Below are 18,120 nucleotides of genomic sequence, written 5' to 3'. Positions count from 1 at the left end.
AAATATAAATGTGCTGCCTTGCCATGCATACAATGATTCAGCTTCTGTCAAAAATTGCATTTTATATTAATATTTCGGTTACTATGGGCTTGATTCCGTTCTTTACTACAGATCATTCTTAAAGCACGGTTTTCTTATCAACATTCCTTGTTTTATTATAGACCACGAACAGTTGTTGGATTTCCGCTGACTGAGGAGCTTCGGTAAAGGTCCTATCCTTATATGGTATGCTACCTATGCGAAAAACGTGATTTACCTTGTTTTTCTAGTCAGGGGACTGTAAGCTTCCTGTGCAGGATTTCGGCAATGGAAATTCCATAAGTAGACTTATCATCTCGATCTTCCCCCTCTTTTATGGGTCTCAGGGCATTTTTTGAAATTCTCTTAAATTTGTTTTTAAAATGAAATTTTACTATTAGAATAATATAAAAATAGTTACTATTTCGGGATACGCAAGAAATGACAATTTCTACTTACTGGCCAGTTTTTTTTAAACGGTTTTTTTAAGCTTTGGTTACAATTGGCCATGGTTCACCCTTTTCTAGGATGTAGCTTCTGCTGTAATCGCGATATAAAGACGGGGGAAGGGGTCATTAAAGGTTTGAATCCGTAATTCGTACTTGAAGTAAACGAACAATGGACGAAATGAATCTTCATTTGAAACTGAAACTTGTTTTACTACTTTTATAAAATAAAAGACAAGCTAAAATGCACATATTTGTTTTAAAACAAGACTATTTACAAATAACACTGGATACAACATGAACTAGCCTTTTGCTAAAAGATTGCTGGAAGACTAGAAAGCTATTTTCCAAAGCCGCCACGACATGCAGGACTTTTTTCAGTCATGAAAGTCGTGTCCCATTTATCCGGTGTTTTAGCCTAGAAAAAAAGACTTCTATAAACAGATGTTAGTTTGACCATAACCAAATTAAGACATCAAAAGTAGTCCGTCATCCTACACATCGCACTATTAGTTCTTTTATTAGTATTTTAGTTGGTTAAATATAGAGTAAGATTCTTAATCAATGCTAAATTTATACAACTATTTTCATCTAAACAGGAGACTCCCAACACGAGGCACATACCCCACCGATGGCGTTTGATAGCCAATGGCGTCAATTCACATAAATTTAGCGAAGTTTCTTTTTACTTCTTCTTTGTAAGAGAATGCCGCAACAAATACATGGATATGTTTCTTTTTCTCTTTGTCACAGGTTATTAGGGAATCCCAATTATGCTTACTACATACGAACAAGAACTTATGAATAACACTTTGGAATAGAAAACCGTATTTATGCTGATGACAGAAATTAATTAAATCGTAATATTTTTGTCAGGTAGCGAGATACTGAGAATTTGTCTTAAGCAGGAGTAACAAAACATCGTAAGTAAATAACAAAGAAATAAAAGGTAAAAAAAAACAGATAGTTGCATTTAGATAAACGACAGAACCACATCACCAGATTAATCAGCATGATCAAAGGATTATTCTTCGACAGAACGAATAACGTGATTTTATCTTTGTTTTTTTTTCTGCTATTTCAAAATTCTGCTATTTTCGAAAAACAAATTTTGAAAATTCGTTTCAATTTTGAAAATTCAAATTATGATCAAAGGATTATTCGTCGACAGAATGAATAACGTGGTTTTATCGTTTTTTCCTTTTGTTGTTGCTGTTGTTCTGCTATTTCAAAAATTCTACTATTTTCGAAAAACAAATTTGGAAAATACGTTTAGTTCTTTATTATTGTTGGCTTTAAACCTTTTGTATTTTTCTTTTTAAGTCCGCATTTTGTTTGTCTGTTTTATTTCTTCCACAATATTATCAAACTTGTAAAGAAAATTAATACAGCTCTATTGTGAACTTCTACCAACAATAGAAAAAAAGGAATAGCCTAATTCTATCTTGTCATAATATTCAATAAAGTTGCGCTAATTTTGATAATCGGTATGATCAAATTAGCCCCAATTTCAAGGTTTAATAGAGGCTGAATGTCCAGTTGAAATTCTTAATTGCATCAACAAAGCATCTCATATGAACACCTCATTTAGAACCAAACCACTATTGTAAACTTCCTACCAAGAATAGACATTAAGGAACAAGTTGATTTTATCTTGTCACAATATTTAATAGAGTTGGGCTAATTTTGATAGTTGTTATGATCATATTAGCCCCAATTTCAAATTGAATAAAGGCTGAATGTCCATTTGGAATCCTTATTTGCATCCACACAACATCATATGAACACCTTATTTTGAGCCAAACCCCAACTACTATTGTAAACTTCCATCCACAGACATCAAGGAATAACCTAGTTCTATCTTGTCACGTGTCTAGTATCTATCTTGTATTTAACAACGTTGCACTAACTTTGGTATGGTTCTGAAAGCGTTAACACCGATTTCAAATTGAATAGGGGCTGAACCTCCATACAGAATTTTTAATTGTATCACGCAATACCTCATATGAATACCTCACTTAGAACCAAAACACTTTTTTTCATCAGCAAGGTCTTAATACCTTTCGTAAGTCGTGGCTGAACTAGTTCAGAGTATTTTAAATAATTTCTTATACCAGATTTCTTATAGTACTTTTTAGAAAGATACACATGGAAAAATCCATTAAATATATCATCCATAAGTTTTCTTAGCCTGTTGCCATATATAATCTCAGGCTCCTACTATAATTCATTGGATCTTAACCTTGTAAACTCAATCATAGGCCCCTAAACTAGGGTATAATGTAGATTTTTTTAAATAAACATATTATTTCATTATTTGCTAGATTTCATTATCGTACCAAATTCAAGTTGTACCAGAGACGAGCTAACTTGTAATTCTGTATTACGTATTCGTGCTATTGGCACTATCAGTCTATTGGAAGTGGTATTAAAAGTTATTAAAACGTGAGTTTTATTTATTTGTTTTTATTTTTCTAAACATATTGTGTTTAATTTAGCTTAATTCATTTTTTTTTTCATTGATAAAGGGTCTTGGACGCGGAGTCAAGATGTTCGAAATTTTATACTTGTTTTCTTTCTAAAGTTTCATTTGTTAAAATCCTGTTCAGAATAATAGCTAGGATTCTTTTATTGTGCTTTCACTGTTGGTTTTATCTTTATTTTCCTCGTTTTTATCGTCAGTTGAATATTATCCTTATCCCATTTTGTTTGTGACACAAACTTCACAAACTGACTTTAAAAAATTTAACTGTAGCAACCGTCGCAAACTGCACTGTCTTTACAAACTTCCTCATTACCAAATCTTCTATATTGTTTGTAGACTAAGAGTGGGTATACATGCGGCTTTCAGGGATTACAATTCGCGTCTTCGAAGGAGTGCAGAGGGTTGCCTCGTAGATCAGAATCTTCCTCTTTAATAACATATATCTCTGCTTCTAAATGTACAGCAGTAGTTGGGAAAAGATCGCACGTGCTAAATCAAAAATATTCTTCTTTGAACTTGCTTACTTTAACCAACAAAAATATCAGTCAAAAGCCCAGGTATTTGAACAGCTGCAAACTTTTCAACAAACATGTTACCCTTTCCTTCAAATCTTGAAGATTAGACCTTTCTAAACTGGAAACTCTAAACTCGATTAGCTACCCCAGTATTTTTTTACGAATGCTCTTTTAGGTTAGTGTTTTCCCTAGTTTTTCCAGTCACTATTATTGAAAAAAATGAAGCATTTTAGAATATTTAAGTTAAGTTAACCGAGCTGGGAAAGCTACAAGAAATAGAAAATACACTTACAACAATGGATAAAGCGTGCACACCATTCTTCAATTCCTCACTAAGCACTTCGTTGACTAATCGATGACACTGAAAAAAGCAGAAAATCCTTCATAAAATCATTATAAGTTTCTAAAACAAAGCTTGACTTAGAATGCCAACGATATTTATTCACTTTAGTCTAATGACCATGGAACGCCTCGTATAGCCAGAATAAAATACGAAGTTGGAGCAAAGTTCAATTTTAACTTAGAAAATTATTTTAAATAATCTACAGTTGCCGAATTGGAAACGGGATATTTTTAAACACAAGGTGGCCTAGTAATAAGTTAAATGAGTCATTTTTCAGAATTTTCAAAAAACATCACAGCCCAGAAAATGTAAGGAGGAGTGTCAGCCAATGCCACTTCCATCCCAAAGACAGGGTGTTCATTATTTAATATTGAGCTCGATACTCTTAAGCACACAAGAAAAACTGCGATGAATAAATTATTTATTCTCTTCATCGAGTAGCGAAAATGCAGATAACATATAAATCGACATTCAGAGTTTCGAACTTGAATGTCCACTCCTACAAGCAGTATATTTATATTTTCCGATATTTAAGTCTTATCTGCCTCCAAACGGATATTCTACAACACTAAGCAGTCTAGCAAATAAACCCTGATGTGTATTTTATTCTCATTTTAGACTGCAAGCGTTTCCTTAAAAATATTACTTCAAAAAACTCATCTAGATATTTAATTCTGAAAATTAAAATAAATATTGACAATTTTGATTTGCTCGTCTTCCAGACTCGGGAACGTGAAGAGGAAATTTTTTTCTGGAGGAGGGATATTAGTTCTAATACAAGCTGGAATTAGATGCATTATTTACAGTAATTAATATAATAATTTTGTTTTTACAGTTTACAACCCACTCTTTACTATGCGTAATTTCTGGGCCCTTTAAATTTTAATCCCGCTTTTTACTTCTATGTATCCATATAAAGTCTGTGTGTAAATATGTCTAAGGCGACCATAAATATCACATTGACACCCAGGAAATACCTTGACGCTAAAAAAGACGAAAAAAGAATGTTACTCTCCCCCACCCCCTACCAGGGACGTAATGCATTGTGCCCCCCCCCCGATGTTTTCGGTCAATCGGTACAAAAGAGTCGGTAAATCGTGTCAGTAAAACAATAAAAATAATAATAAGGTAAAAAAAATAAGCCGGTAAATTTTTCCGACGCCGCTAAAATGCTTTGTTCGGTTCAATAAAGGCCGCGAACATATTGACATGTCATCTACAGAAATTTCGAACTTATTCGGCAAACGCACCAACTCCTGCCGTGATTTTACAGATGGTGCCACAATTTTCCATTTGGTTAAATAAACAGCATTAAAATAGTGACATGGTATGTGCCAAAATCTAAATCTCGGTTGGTAACCGCAGCGGTTTTACCGACTCGTGCTGTGATTTTACGTACTATATTCGAAACAGACATTTTGTAATTATTGACAAAAAACAATCGTTAAAAATGACTAGCCAGATGGTAAAATCTCTTGCTCCCCTTCCCCCCAAACAACACTGCCCCCTACTAATCTAAACAATTCATTTATTTGTTTGAAAACACTTTATACAAAAAGACGGATCATAAACAAACGAGAACAATCAAAGAAACACGCTAAAGCGCAAAGCCAACAGTCAAAAACACAGTAAAGACATTACTAAGCTCATTGCCAGTTTCAAAACCATGGATAGTTAAACATGACTAGATGTAATAAAGGCAAACACTTAAAACACAATGCATACTTACATAGATTACTGTGTCAGAACCAAACACCAAAGATAGCTCAGTTCCCTTAATCGACCATTACATGAAATAACCAATTTTTCTACAAAAATAATTGGGGAGAAAATACAGATTTTTTTTTTTTTTTTTTTTTTTTTTTTTTTTTTTTTTTTTTTTTTTTTTTTTTTTTTTTACAAGATGTGAATTGTAGATTCAACGAGGGAAAGAGGGGACGAAGAAATATTTGGCAAAGCGGAAAAAAGTTGACAAAAGTTTCGATTTATCCGAATTTGTAAGAACTCTTCAAATGGTTAAATAGGGATAATGTAGTAGAATAAAGGAATCTAAAAATGCGAACCGTTATCCTAGGACATACAGATCAAAGTTTTAAGTCAATCGAAAAAAGATTTTGGCCAAATCTGAGGACCTGTTGGTTCTAGCCTTAAGATTTTTAATATTAGGGTCCCCATACCCCAGGAATGTACGAATGTAAGTTTCCTTGCATTCGGAAAAACATTTTTTTGCTACCCTTTACTGGGTAAACCAACACATTGAAAAACAGACTTACATTGGGGATGCATTGATCTAATGACTTAAGGATATAACTTTCAGTCTATTTTTGGGCCCCTTGACGCCCTCCCCTTACCTCTCGCAAAATTTATGGTCGCCTTACCAAAAGAATGATCTCTTGAAGAATTAAGCCAACCCGCCAACTAGCCTGCCAAGAGCATACATGCCTAAATTTTTTTGCAATATAAATCGTATATATGACCAAAAGGCAATTTGCATAATTTACAACCCTGGCTCCTAAGGCTGTATTTTTCATGTCACCATTGCATGTTTGCTGGACATTTCAACATTTATGAGCAAAATAGCTAGTTGAGAATTTTGACCAACGTCATAAGGGGTTAAGGAGGTGACCGGGGGCGAAAAAGACGTTGGAAAGAGGGAGGAGTGGTTGACCTCCAATATCTTTCAACGCTTAGAAATATATTTAGATATCTCAATTATCGATATATTAGCCCTCTCCCAAGTTTCTATGACTACCTCATACATACGAAACACTCCTCCCTCTCCACACATAAAATATGGGAGAGACATCGCTCTTCAGGATGTCTACCCTAGTGTGAATTCTCTATTGAAGTTATTTATGGATTTTCCAGTAGATCTAATACTAAAAATTGACGCAAAATCCTAAAAGATTGGATATATTTATAATTTTTAAATCCTGTCAAAAAGAGTCAAAAACTCCCCAACCCCATCCCAAAATGTTGTGAAAATAGTCTAAAGTTGTGACATGTAATAATCACTCATCTATAGTTGTGAGTTGGGTTGACTTGTTTGATCTGTTTGAGAAAAATTTAATATTACTACTAATACTAGCCAATCACCGCAGCACCAAGCCACCTGAGGCTAACACAGATACGCACACTTCTCCTCCATCCCAATCTATTCGAAGCCTCCCTCTTCACTCCCTCCCAAGAAGTTATCATTTCCCTTAAACCTTTCCTAACGACTTCCTCCAACCCCATTCGGGAACCACCCGCTTTTCGTTTGGCCCTAGACGGTTGGCCGACAAGGATAATCTTTGGCAATCTGTCATCCTTCATCCGCAGAACGTGCATCTGATCTTTCCTCTCATTATAGCTCTAGAAAGTGGGATTGAATCACATTTTTCACACAGCTCACTGAAATCTGATACTATACCTGAAGGTCTAATGCTACGAATCGCAATTTGCAAGTGAATTGATATTTTTCTGATTCCTACACTTTCTTCTCCCCCTCCGTAGAAACACTCAGGAGTAACCTCCATAATGTTGATACCTGTGATATATACCCCATTCATAGTTGCGAGTTAGGTTAGCTTTAAAACGTCTTGTATGTCTTTTTCTGGGAAAAATTAAAGAAATTAATAGTGTAATAATTCTAATGAGTCGATTTAAGGATTAACTAAAAAAAACTTTTTCCATGAACAAAACTTTCTAAAGAAATGTAAAGAGTTACATTAAATCTAAGACGAGTAGAAATAAAGCCAAATGGTAATTCAGGCGTAAAACCAACATAAATATCTATCAACAAATAAATGAAATCCAAAACGAACAGAAATCACAGTAAATAATCAAGGGAAAACTTAAAACGAACAAAAGTAACACAAACAGGAGTAGGGTTAACGCCCCTAGGCCTTTTTATGACCAGTTGGTCATTTGTGCTATACATAAAACATTTTTTTATTTTAATGGTTTTTTATTTTAATCAATGTGCATTTATTTGCCATATTACCCACCAAAAAAGATAAAAATCGTTTTTTTTTCAGTAAAACAACACATTTTATTTTTGGTAAAGCAAAAATGAAACTCTGGTCTTTAGAAGGCATAGGGGGTTTTAACCCTACTACCGTTTGTGGTTTCTGTTCATTTTAAGTTTTCCTTGGTTACTTATAGTAACTTCTGTTCATTTTAGAAATTTTCTTTTATGGAAACACTTTAACTAAATTAATTTAAGTTAGTTTTTAACTGATGCGGTGTTCTTGTCGGTTAATAAAAGAAACACTTGTAAAACGTTTCTCGGGTTTTTCTCCTTAAGAATCAAGATTTTTGGATTGTTATTTATTTATATTTTAGATAAAATTTTGCGACAGATTTTAATAGTATTCTGCTTTAGAACTTCGGATAGATGGATGCATAGAATATTAGTCAAATAAATGGATTGAAAATCCACATAGCCTTTGGGTTTCTACAGGGCCAAAGCCATTCTGACCGTCATTTTATAACAGCTCATAATTCATAATTCCTTGCTCTCCAGAAGAAGCTAGTAGGGTAATTTCTAGTTTTAGTAATTCCAGGAGTGAGGATGCAAGTGGATTGTGTAGCTTTGTTGTGAAACAAGCTGCTTCGACAATATCTCTGCCACTGTCACATATTTTTAACTTATCATTCTCTTCTGGTTGTGTTCCAGAAGCTTATAAAATTTCAAGAGTCGTACCTCTGCACAAGAAGGATGACCCATCTCAGATATCAAGTTATAGGCCTATTTCTCTACTACCTGTCCTAAAAAATTCCTGAAAAGTTGATGTGTAAACGACTCAAACGTTTTTTTCAGGCAGTTATGTGTGAGGATGGCAGCCCCGTATTATCCGACTCTCAATTTAGCTTCAGAGTTGCATTTCTACGGAGTACGCTCTAATTGATGCAACTGAGTTCATAAGACGTAACCTTGATATTGGAATTAAGGTAATCGGTATTTTTCTGGATTTTTCCAAAGCCTTCGACAGGATAAGCCATCCGTTATTGTTGCAGAAATTAGAAAGGTATGGAATGAGAGAGGTGTCACTCCGGTGGTCTGATTCATATCTTTCAGATCGTTATCAGTATGTAGAGATATATGACATCAAATCGCATTGTCTGCCTATAAAAAGTGGAGTTCCCCAGGGGTCGATTCTGGTTCTGCTACTGTTCCTTCTCTTCATCAAAGACCTCGTAGAAACCGGTATGTCAGAGAGAGTACGATTCATGGTCTTTGCCGATGACACAAACATTTTCGTTTGCGCTGAAAATGAGGCAAGCGTAAAATTAGCACAGAGGATTATCCATGTTGTTAGCTCGTGGTGCCTCGCAAACAAAATGGTTTTTAATGCGTCTAAAAGTAGCACAGTAATATTTACGGCGGGTATCACTCCCTGGTTGATTTCTCTTGTATATTGAATTTCTATTCTGATAATATCCCATCATCCTTACTCCACAAACTCGGACAATTAAAATTTTGGGTGTGTTTTTGGACTCTAACCTTTCTTATAAGCAACTTCTCTCCTAACTCCAAGGTATACTTTCTTGCCAAGTTGGTGACCACCAGAGTTCAATCCTTTCTTCCCATTGAAGTAATGGCCTCACTGTATTATGCGTTTTTCGATTCACGATTTTCTTATTGTTGTTCTGTTTGGGGTGTGGGATGCTCTTCTCTACTAACTCCTATAACACGCTCCAGAATAAAGCTGTGTTTTGACTTCCCCCAAGGAACCCCTAAGTTGATTTGTATAATGATGCTGGCACTGAAAAATTTGATTTCCTGGTAAAAAAAAAAGCCTCCTCCTAGCTTATAAATTTTTACATTGTTCCCTTCCTACAAGCCTGTGTAGTTTTTTTTCAAAAATGCTCCATATTCGAATGTTTCCCATTTCCTTCATAAGTCCCATCTATTCATTGAACTTCCACTGTTTTAAATCTCTTTTTCCCAGCGTTCTCCAGTTTATCTAACTACTAAGCTATGCGGTTCTCTTCCCTCCAATATTTCGCACGAAAGGTCTTTTCCGATATTGTTTAATTCTGCTTCTGGGTTTCTGAGACTGCAGTGAGATTATTGCATTTTTTTTTTCATTTCTCTTTTCTCTTTGTCTGTAAGCTTTTGTCACTTTTTGTTATGTATGGATGTATAGTTTTATTTGAAATTAGGTTTTTTTGCTTTTTTTTTTCTGCATTTGAAATTGTTGGTGTATTGATTGGACCCCCTAGAAGCTCAGATTTTGGGGCTAAATTATCTGATAGCTTTTACTCTTTCGATTTTTGTTCTTTATTATTTGTAATTAATTTTTATAGTACTAATAAAACAAGAGCTAAGAGCTCATATGGCACTTGTGACGAGGCAAGAAGAGCTAAGAGCCAAGAGATCATATGGTATGAGCTCTAGCAAAATTTTACGAATAAATAGATTTATTTAAAAGGAAAATAAGAGGCTTAATGTCGGTCAGGATTGAAAATAAGAGCTATGAGTCATGATGTCCTTCTAAATATCAAAATTCATTAAGATCCGATCACCCACTCGTATGTTATAAATACTTAATTTTTTCCAATTTTTCCTCTCCCTTTAGCCCCCCAGATGGTTGAATCTGGAAAAACGGCTTTATCAAGTCAATTTGTGCAGCTCCCTGACACACCAACCAATTTTCATCGTCCTAGCACGTCCAGAAGCACCAAACTCGCAAATCACTGAACCCCTCCCCCCAACTCCCCCAAAGAGAGCGAATCTAGTACGGTTCCGTCAATCACGTATTAAAGACATTTGCTTATTCTATCCACCAAGGTTCATCCCGATTCCTCCACTCCAAGTATTTTCCAAGATTTCCCCCTCCAACTCCCCCCAATGTCAAAAGATCTGGTCGGGATTTGAAATAAGAGCTCTGAGACATGAATTCCTTCTAAATATCAAATTTCATTAAGATCCGATCACCTATTCGTAAAATAAAAATACCCCAATTTTCACGTTTTCCAAGAATTCCGGTTCCCCCCTCCAACTCCCCCCAATGTCACAGGATCTAGTCGGAATTTAAAATTAGAGCTTGAAAGCGCAAGAACCATATAAATATCAAATTTCATTAAGATCTGGTCACCCTTTCATAAGTTACAAATACCTCAATTTTCAAAATTACCCCCCCCCCAAACTCCACCAAAGAGAGCAGATCCGGTCCAATTATGTCAGTCACGTGTCTTAGACAGGTTTTTATTCTTTCCATCCAGTTTCATCCTGATCTCACTGCTTTAAGTATTTTCTAAGATTTCCGGTTCCCCTCAACTGCCCCCCCCCCAATTACGCTGGATCCGGTTGAGATTTAAAATGAGAGATCTGAGTCACGAGGTCCTACTAAATATGAAGTTTCATGAAGATCCGATCACTCCTTCGTAAGTTAAAAATACGTCATTTTTTCTAATTTTTCAGAATTAACTCCCACCCCCCAATAGAGCGGATCAGTTCCAATTATGTAAATCACGTATCTAAGACTTCTGCTTATATTTCCAACCAAGTTTCATCCTGATCCCTCCAATCTAAGCGTTTTCCATGATTTTAGGTTCCTCCATCCCAAACTCCCCCGAAAGTCCCCAGATCCGGTCGGGACTTAAAATAAGAGCTTTGAGACACGACATCCTTCTAAATATCAAATTTCATTGAGATCCGATCACCTGTTCGTAATTTAAAAATACCTCATTTTTTCTAATTTTTCAGAATTACCCCCTCCCCAACTACCCCAAAGAGAGCGGATCCGTTCTGGTTATGTAAATCATGTATCTAGGACTTGTGCTTATTTTTCCCACCAAGTTTCAACCCGATCCCTCCACTCTAAGTGTTTTCCAAGTTTTAGGTTTCCCCCTCCCAACCCCCAGCCCCCCAATGTCACCAGATCTGTTCGAGATTTAAAATAAGAGCTCTGAGACACGATATCCTTCTAAATATCAAATTTCATTGAGCCCCGATCACCCGTTCGTAAGTTAAAAACACCTCATTTTTTCTAATTTTTCAGAATTACCCCCCCCCCCCAACTACCCCAAAGAGAGCGGATCCTTTTCGGTTATGTCAATAATGTATCTAGGACTTGTGCTTATTTTTCCCACCAAGTTTCATCCCGATCCCTCCACTCTAAGTGTTTTCCAAGATTTTAGGTTTCCCCCCTCCAACTCCCCCCAATGTCATCAGATCCGGTCAGGATTTAAAATAAGAGCTCGGAGACACAATATCATTCCAAACATCAAATTTCATTAAGATCCCATCACCCACTCATAAGTTAAAAATACTTCAATTTTTCTATTTTTTTCGAATTAACCGGCCCCCCACTCCCCCCAGATGGTCAAATCGGGAAAACGACTATTTCTAATTTAATCTGGTCCGGTTCCTGATACGCTTGCCAAATTTCATCGTCCTAGCTTACCTGGAAGTGTCTAAAGTAGCAAAACCGGGACCGACAGACAGACAGACCGACAGAATTTGCGATTGCTATATGTCACTTGGTTAATACCAAGTGCCATAAAAAGTGAAATGAACAGTCAGTATATTCAAATGTAAGTCAACCATCCCCTCTGCATACCCTGAAAGCTTCAACTTGGTTCACTTAGACGTTTCTGAGACATTGCAGATACACCTTTTTGACAACCTTGGATGTAAAAAGTGTCTTTTTATTTAGTTCAACACTCTCCCTCCACAATATGCTGATTTTTCAACTGACTTTGTTTTAAATCCTCCCCAACTTTCCCTGACACTTTCAACTTAATAAAATGTTCCGTTCCTGAGTTATTGCATCTATGACATTTTGACAGCCTGGATCCATTGTTTTTTTTTTTTTTAATCAGTTCAATAGCTGTAGCAGTAGCAGTACTAGTAGTAACAATAGGAGTAGACATAGCCAAAAGAGTCACAATCGCAAGTGGACACAGTCCCAGTGAAGTCGCAGGTAGTGGCAGTCAAAGTAGTCGAAGTCGCAAGCAGTCGCAAATACAATCACGTGTAGTTGCAGTCGCAAGCAGTCACAGTCACAAGTAGTCACAATGAAAGTAGTCGTAGCCGCAAGTAGTTACAGTCACGAATACTTGCAGTCGTAAGTAGTCACAGTCGCATTCGCCAATAGTCACCGTTGCAGTGTTAGTAGAAGCAGTAGTAACAGTAGTATTAGCGGTGGTAGTAGCAGTCCTAGAGGTTTCATCTTAATAACCGTAGCCTTTTCGGACAACCAGGATCAAACATATCCCCCTTTCCCAATAGCAAGATCTGTATGTAAAAAGCAGGCAACTTACAAAACTTACAGCCCTTACCCTAGGGCCTGGCAGAGGGGGGGGTCTTGTCATCCCCAGAGGCATAGTTGTTTGACCTTTGAACTACTACGAGGAAAATGGTTATCTCAAGGTTTTGATCGGATGTCTTTGGGGGGAGAGCAGCTAAAAGGGGCGTGGGACGGGGGCTCGTTCCTCTCAAATGAAGTTGACTTCAAGAATGGCACCAAAACTTTTAATTTCTAGTCGAATGATCTTCCTTCCAAAGTTTTTACTGCCACTCCTTCCATACGAAGTGGCCTGGGGAAAAATAACACATCAAAACCCTACACGCTATTTACTATTTTATACTAGATCTAATCTTATGAACTGACACATAAATCCTGTCTGATGTATATTTTATCTTCAAGGTTTCAAATTATGGTGTTTTGCAATGAAATACGGTAAGGCAAAAGGAGTTTTCTTAACTGAAATTGGTCAAAGCCAAAAATCTTCTTGGCAACAGTGATCTATACGCCTGTTTTATTAAGAATTGCATTAAGTTTAGTTAATTAAAGAGAAATGGGCAAACTTTCATTGTTTTATGAGGGAATGATTCCTTCTCTATCCAATCAAGTTGAAAAATGAAAACGGCTTACGTAATAAAACAGGCCCCATGTTTTGATTATGGTAACTGTGTATTGCGATAAGCGTATTACACTGTACTTGGATTAAAAATAGCTCACCTAGACAAAAAAAATATCATCCAGAGAAAAAAAAAGACTTACTTGGATTAATGGAAGCTTTTCAAACTTCTGAGACACCACTAAGACTTTAAAATGAGTTTCTGATCCTTTGGGTACATTATGCATGTAAGATTCATTTAGTACCTCAACATGTATGGGTTGAAAGTAAGCTTCTAGCTTTCTGTTAATTGCGTCAGCAACTGGAGTAGACCCTATCATTCTACCTGTTGATACGTAGTGTCTTCCAAAGAAAGGACTGAGCTTTGCGAGCATTGACTATTTATCTATAATAAAATATTCTGTAAATAAATCAAGAATTAACAATGAGCATTGTCCAAGTAGACCCGATCGTGTATTCTTGGCCATGTCCTACTAATAAGCTTCTCTGTCTCAATCAAGGGCGAAGATTTTGGTGGATGCACAGAGGGTTTGACTCCTGGCCCTAATTAACAGATAAATGTCCCTTTTCTTAACTTAATTCCCTTCCTAAAGTTATTGTTCGTCACTGGCCCTCAATATCAATTAAATATATTTTCCCATAACTCTAAGCCATGTATAAGTTTAAGCTCATTTCTTCGTTTCCCACACAAATGTGTTGGAAAAAGCGACTAAATAAAGTAAGGGTAGAATCTAACTAGATAGTGATTCATCGAGCCAAACGAGGCGGTCACAAACCATGTTTTTGGCTTCAAATAGGAATTCATTTGTTTTCAAAATTACGCAGCTAAGACATTGGGCGAACTGTGGCAACTGGTTCATATCTGGGGGAGAGCCCACCCCCGGAAACAGAGCGCATCGTCTCCTTTTCTATTATTCAAACTTAGTTCTGTTCTTACATTCTACGAGTTAATGTTAAGTTTCTTACCAATTTACAGTGCCTAAAATTTATCATTGTCGCCTGGGTTATAGGTCCGATGTAGGAAGAAATACCTTTGCTATTGAAGTGTCTTGTACAAGAGAAGATATCTGAACATAGACAAGAGTAACGATCGATAATACCGGACAGTTTTCTCCTCCACTCTAGCCCCCGAATGCGGGGATCTCAAGTGGCGTGAAAAGAGAAAAGTTTAAGGGAGAATCCCAAGAGATATTTCCCCCCCCCCTCCCTATAGAGGATTTGATCGGTTCTAGGGGTACAGCCGTCCTACATGTAATTTAAATAGGTAATTTAACGTTTAAAGTGTAAAAAGGAAGCTCCAATACCACTCTGACCTACTTCCTCCAACGTCTGATATTGGTGACAACCTCGTTTGCCTCTAATACTCTTGACAACGGACCAGCGTCACTGCCTCTGATACTGGCAGCGACTGGAAAACGTGTTTCTGAAGACATGTGCTATTTTGGCCTACAGTCATATCCCAAAGAAACTACGCCAACCCCCGGAATCAAATACCATATTAATAACTTAAATTTCGATGGCTTAGTCATACCTAGGAAATGTGCATTATAACATCTGCGGTGTTTTTGATCAAAGTCTATAGGCATAAACTTTCGAACCCTATTTTGGGGTTCAAACGTTGAACCCCAAAAAGAGTTCAACGTAGGAAATATTTACTGTCTTACCAGGCCATGCAACATTGCGGGAGACAATTTTTTTGTAGAAGTTAGATGAAATGAACGTTTCAATGAATTTTGAAAGAGACCATTTTGACTTCTAGAGAGGCCAACTCAATTGCACGGCAAAGTCCCAGGGCTATTGCAGAACCGCTCGTACACAGAGAAGCATCCAAAACGTTGCTGCTGAAACTAGATACTGCTCTTCTTGGGATATTGCGACGGTTATTCGGGGCTTTAAATATACAATTATCCCTGCTATTTATTGCGGAATATGCTCGTCATTTCTGGAAACAAGACGAAAAACCATGAAGCTCAGTATTTAAAAAAAACAATATTTTTGAAAGAGTCTGAAAGAGTGGAAATTATGAAAATATAGAATTGAGATTTTATATTCCCACCTCGTATAGACCCCACATATTACAGAGTGAATAGAAATATGCTGGAAGCCGATCTCCCCTTCCCTAGTAAGAATGTGTTTGATGATAGTCCTGGATGGCAATGTTTAAGATAACACTAATTTTTGGTATTATCATGAAGAAATGGTGAAGTATGTAGGACAAGTGGGCTAATCAATGGCCTACACACGCTAAACCGGATACTGAAGATTCTCGATCAGATATTGGGGCTGGTTGTGTTCTGGTGATCCCAGGGTAGAGATAAATAGGTCTTTTAAAATATAAGAAAAACCATCAGTCTTTTCCATTGAGTTAATTGCTTTGCTTATGGCCCTGCAGTCGACATTTACCCTGCTAGCTGGCTGTTTTTTAATTTGTTCAGGTTCACTTCCAATGCTATAATACTTAATGGTAAGAAGGTTACATACAAGAAAGATGATTTTTCATGATGAAAAAATTTCACATCAGTTTGACCAGACTGAGCATTGCACTTTGTATACAAGGGCTCAAGCGCAGGTTCAGATTGATGGCAATGAGAAGTTTGACCGTCTTGCAAAGTTAGGAGCCATGCGTAATTTCTGAGATTGATTTATTATTTACAGTTGCAGAGTCTATAAACTGTTATGACGAGTGTCTCTATGAAAATGAGTGTGCAATGTTGGAAAGGTGACCTAATCAGCTGCAGTCTTGATATGATTTTAAACAGCCACCTTCTGATCTTTGTCATCCAGATAGGAAAAAACAGTTACGATTTACTGCCTTAAAACAGGCCATGATGGACAAGAAATGTATTTCCAATGGAATTATGTATATTCCCCACTGGGTGACTTTCGTGGGGTTGAAGAGAACGTGAGACAAATTTTGATGTCTTGAAGGAAGAATGATAGCCAACGACAGATTTCAAGATCCCAATGTGTTCGTTTTTTTATGCTTTTACACTCCGTTGTGTGTTAGGATATCCAGATACACCCAGTTCGACTAGACAGCTCTCTGCTAGTATTTTTGGTTACTTAAAAAAGATTGGGAAATGGGATGAAATTTTTCGATTTCTTTTATAATTTTAGTTTCGAATATCCCAGCCTTTTTTTTGTGATTTGAATAGCAAAACATTTATTTGTTGCACTGAATGTTATTTGTGCAATTAATTTAGATTTGAATAGCCATGCATTTATTGTTGCATTATATATCCTGCCAGAAATTTTGATTCATTACATGTTAAAAGTGTGAAGAAAAGAAAACAATTGGAAAGACGAGAAAAAAGTAAAATAAGAAAGCACAGTGCAAACCAATAAATTTTGGCGAAGAGACGCTTCGAGAAAGTCTATGAAAGCTAAAAAACTTTTTCCCTGACTCTCCACTAAGCCGTGAGATATGATTTGACTTTTGTCACATGCTCAAAGGGCAGATAGCCCGGAAGCACTAGTCGCAACGACAACTAAGTAAATTTTTAATAAATGAAGGGTAAAGACTCAGACCGATTTTAGTTTTATCTACGACTTGTAAGAAGCTAGGATTTTGTGAAAATAAGTCCTAAATTTCAGGTAGGATTTATGTCCTACTTTCATAAAAAAAATTTCATTTTCCACCCCAAACATGTCCCCTGGGGGTGGAAGACCCTTCAAGTCCTTGCCAATTACTATTACTACTACTACTAACAACTCGCCGCAACACCAAGTTACCAGATGTCAACAGAGCTATCACGCTCCTCCTCCATCCCGATCTATTTAAAGCCTCCCTCTTTACACCCTCCCAGGAAGTTCTCATTTCCTTTAAATGTTTCTTTATTACGTCCTCCCACCCAAATCGCCGACGACCTACTTTCCGTTTAGTCCTAGATGGTTGGCCAAAAAGTACAATCTTTGGAAATCTGTCATCCTTCATCCGCAGAACGTGCTCTAGCCGTTTCAACCTTTCTCTCATTATAACCCTAGAAATCTGGATAAAACCACACTTCTTGTACAGCCTAATGTTTGAAATATGATCAGTCAGTCGGATCCCCAGAACAATCCTTCGGCAATTTCTCTTGAAAATATCAAGCAAATCTTCGTCCGCTTTTCGGAGCGCCCATGCTTCAGAGCCATATTTGACCACTGTCATCACTGTAGCTTCCAATATTCTAATCTTGGTTTATAGACTTGCCTTTCTATTCTTCCAAACTTTTTTTTTAACTGTAAGAAAACACCCTGAGCCTTGGCTATTTTACTTTTAACATCTTTACTACTCCCACCATCTTTAGTGTTAATACTACCAAGGTAAGTGAAGCTATCCGCCTGATCAATCTTGTCGTTACCCAACGTCACCTTTTCATCTTCATGTATTTATAGCTTTAGTGACTTAGTCTTTTTAACATTAATTTTTAAACCTATTCTAGTACCCTGAACTCGCAAAACCAGAAAAGTTCATTC

General features: G+C 36.7%; 1 protein-coding gene across 1 annotated transcript in view; it reads right to left on the bottom strand.

Annotated features, from left to right (window-relative positions):
• Positions 1–652: 652 nt before the first annotated feature.
• The window catches only part of LOC136032259 (bolA-like protein DDB_G0274169), a 33,905-nt gene continuing 16,437 nt past the window's right edge, over positions 653–18,120 (bottom strand). Inside the window, exons 2-4 of the mRNA XM_065712506.1 lie at positions 13,806–14,047; positions 3,757–3,825; positions 653–882 (exon numbers count right to left, since the gene is read on the bottom strand). Coding sequence (XP_065568578.1) covers positions 805–882; positions 3,757–3,825; positions 13,806–14,036 — 378 coding nt within the window. The 5' untranslated portion in view covers positions 14,037–14,047 and the 3' untranslated portion in view covers positions 653–804. The remainder of the gene's footprint in view (positions 883–3,756; positions 3,826–13,805; positions 14,048–18,120) is intronic.

The sequence above is a fragment of the Artemia franciscana genome, chromosome 10 (genome assembly GCF_032884065.1).
Source record: "Artemia franciscana chromosome 10, ASM3288406v1, whole genome shotgun sequence".
Lineage (NCBI taxonomy): Eukaryota > Metazoa > Arthropoda > Branchiopoda > Anostraca > Artemiidae > Artemia > Artemia franciscana.
This window is presented reverse-complemented; position numbering and strand designations above follow the sequence as displayed.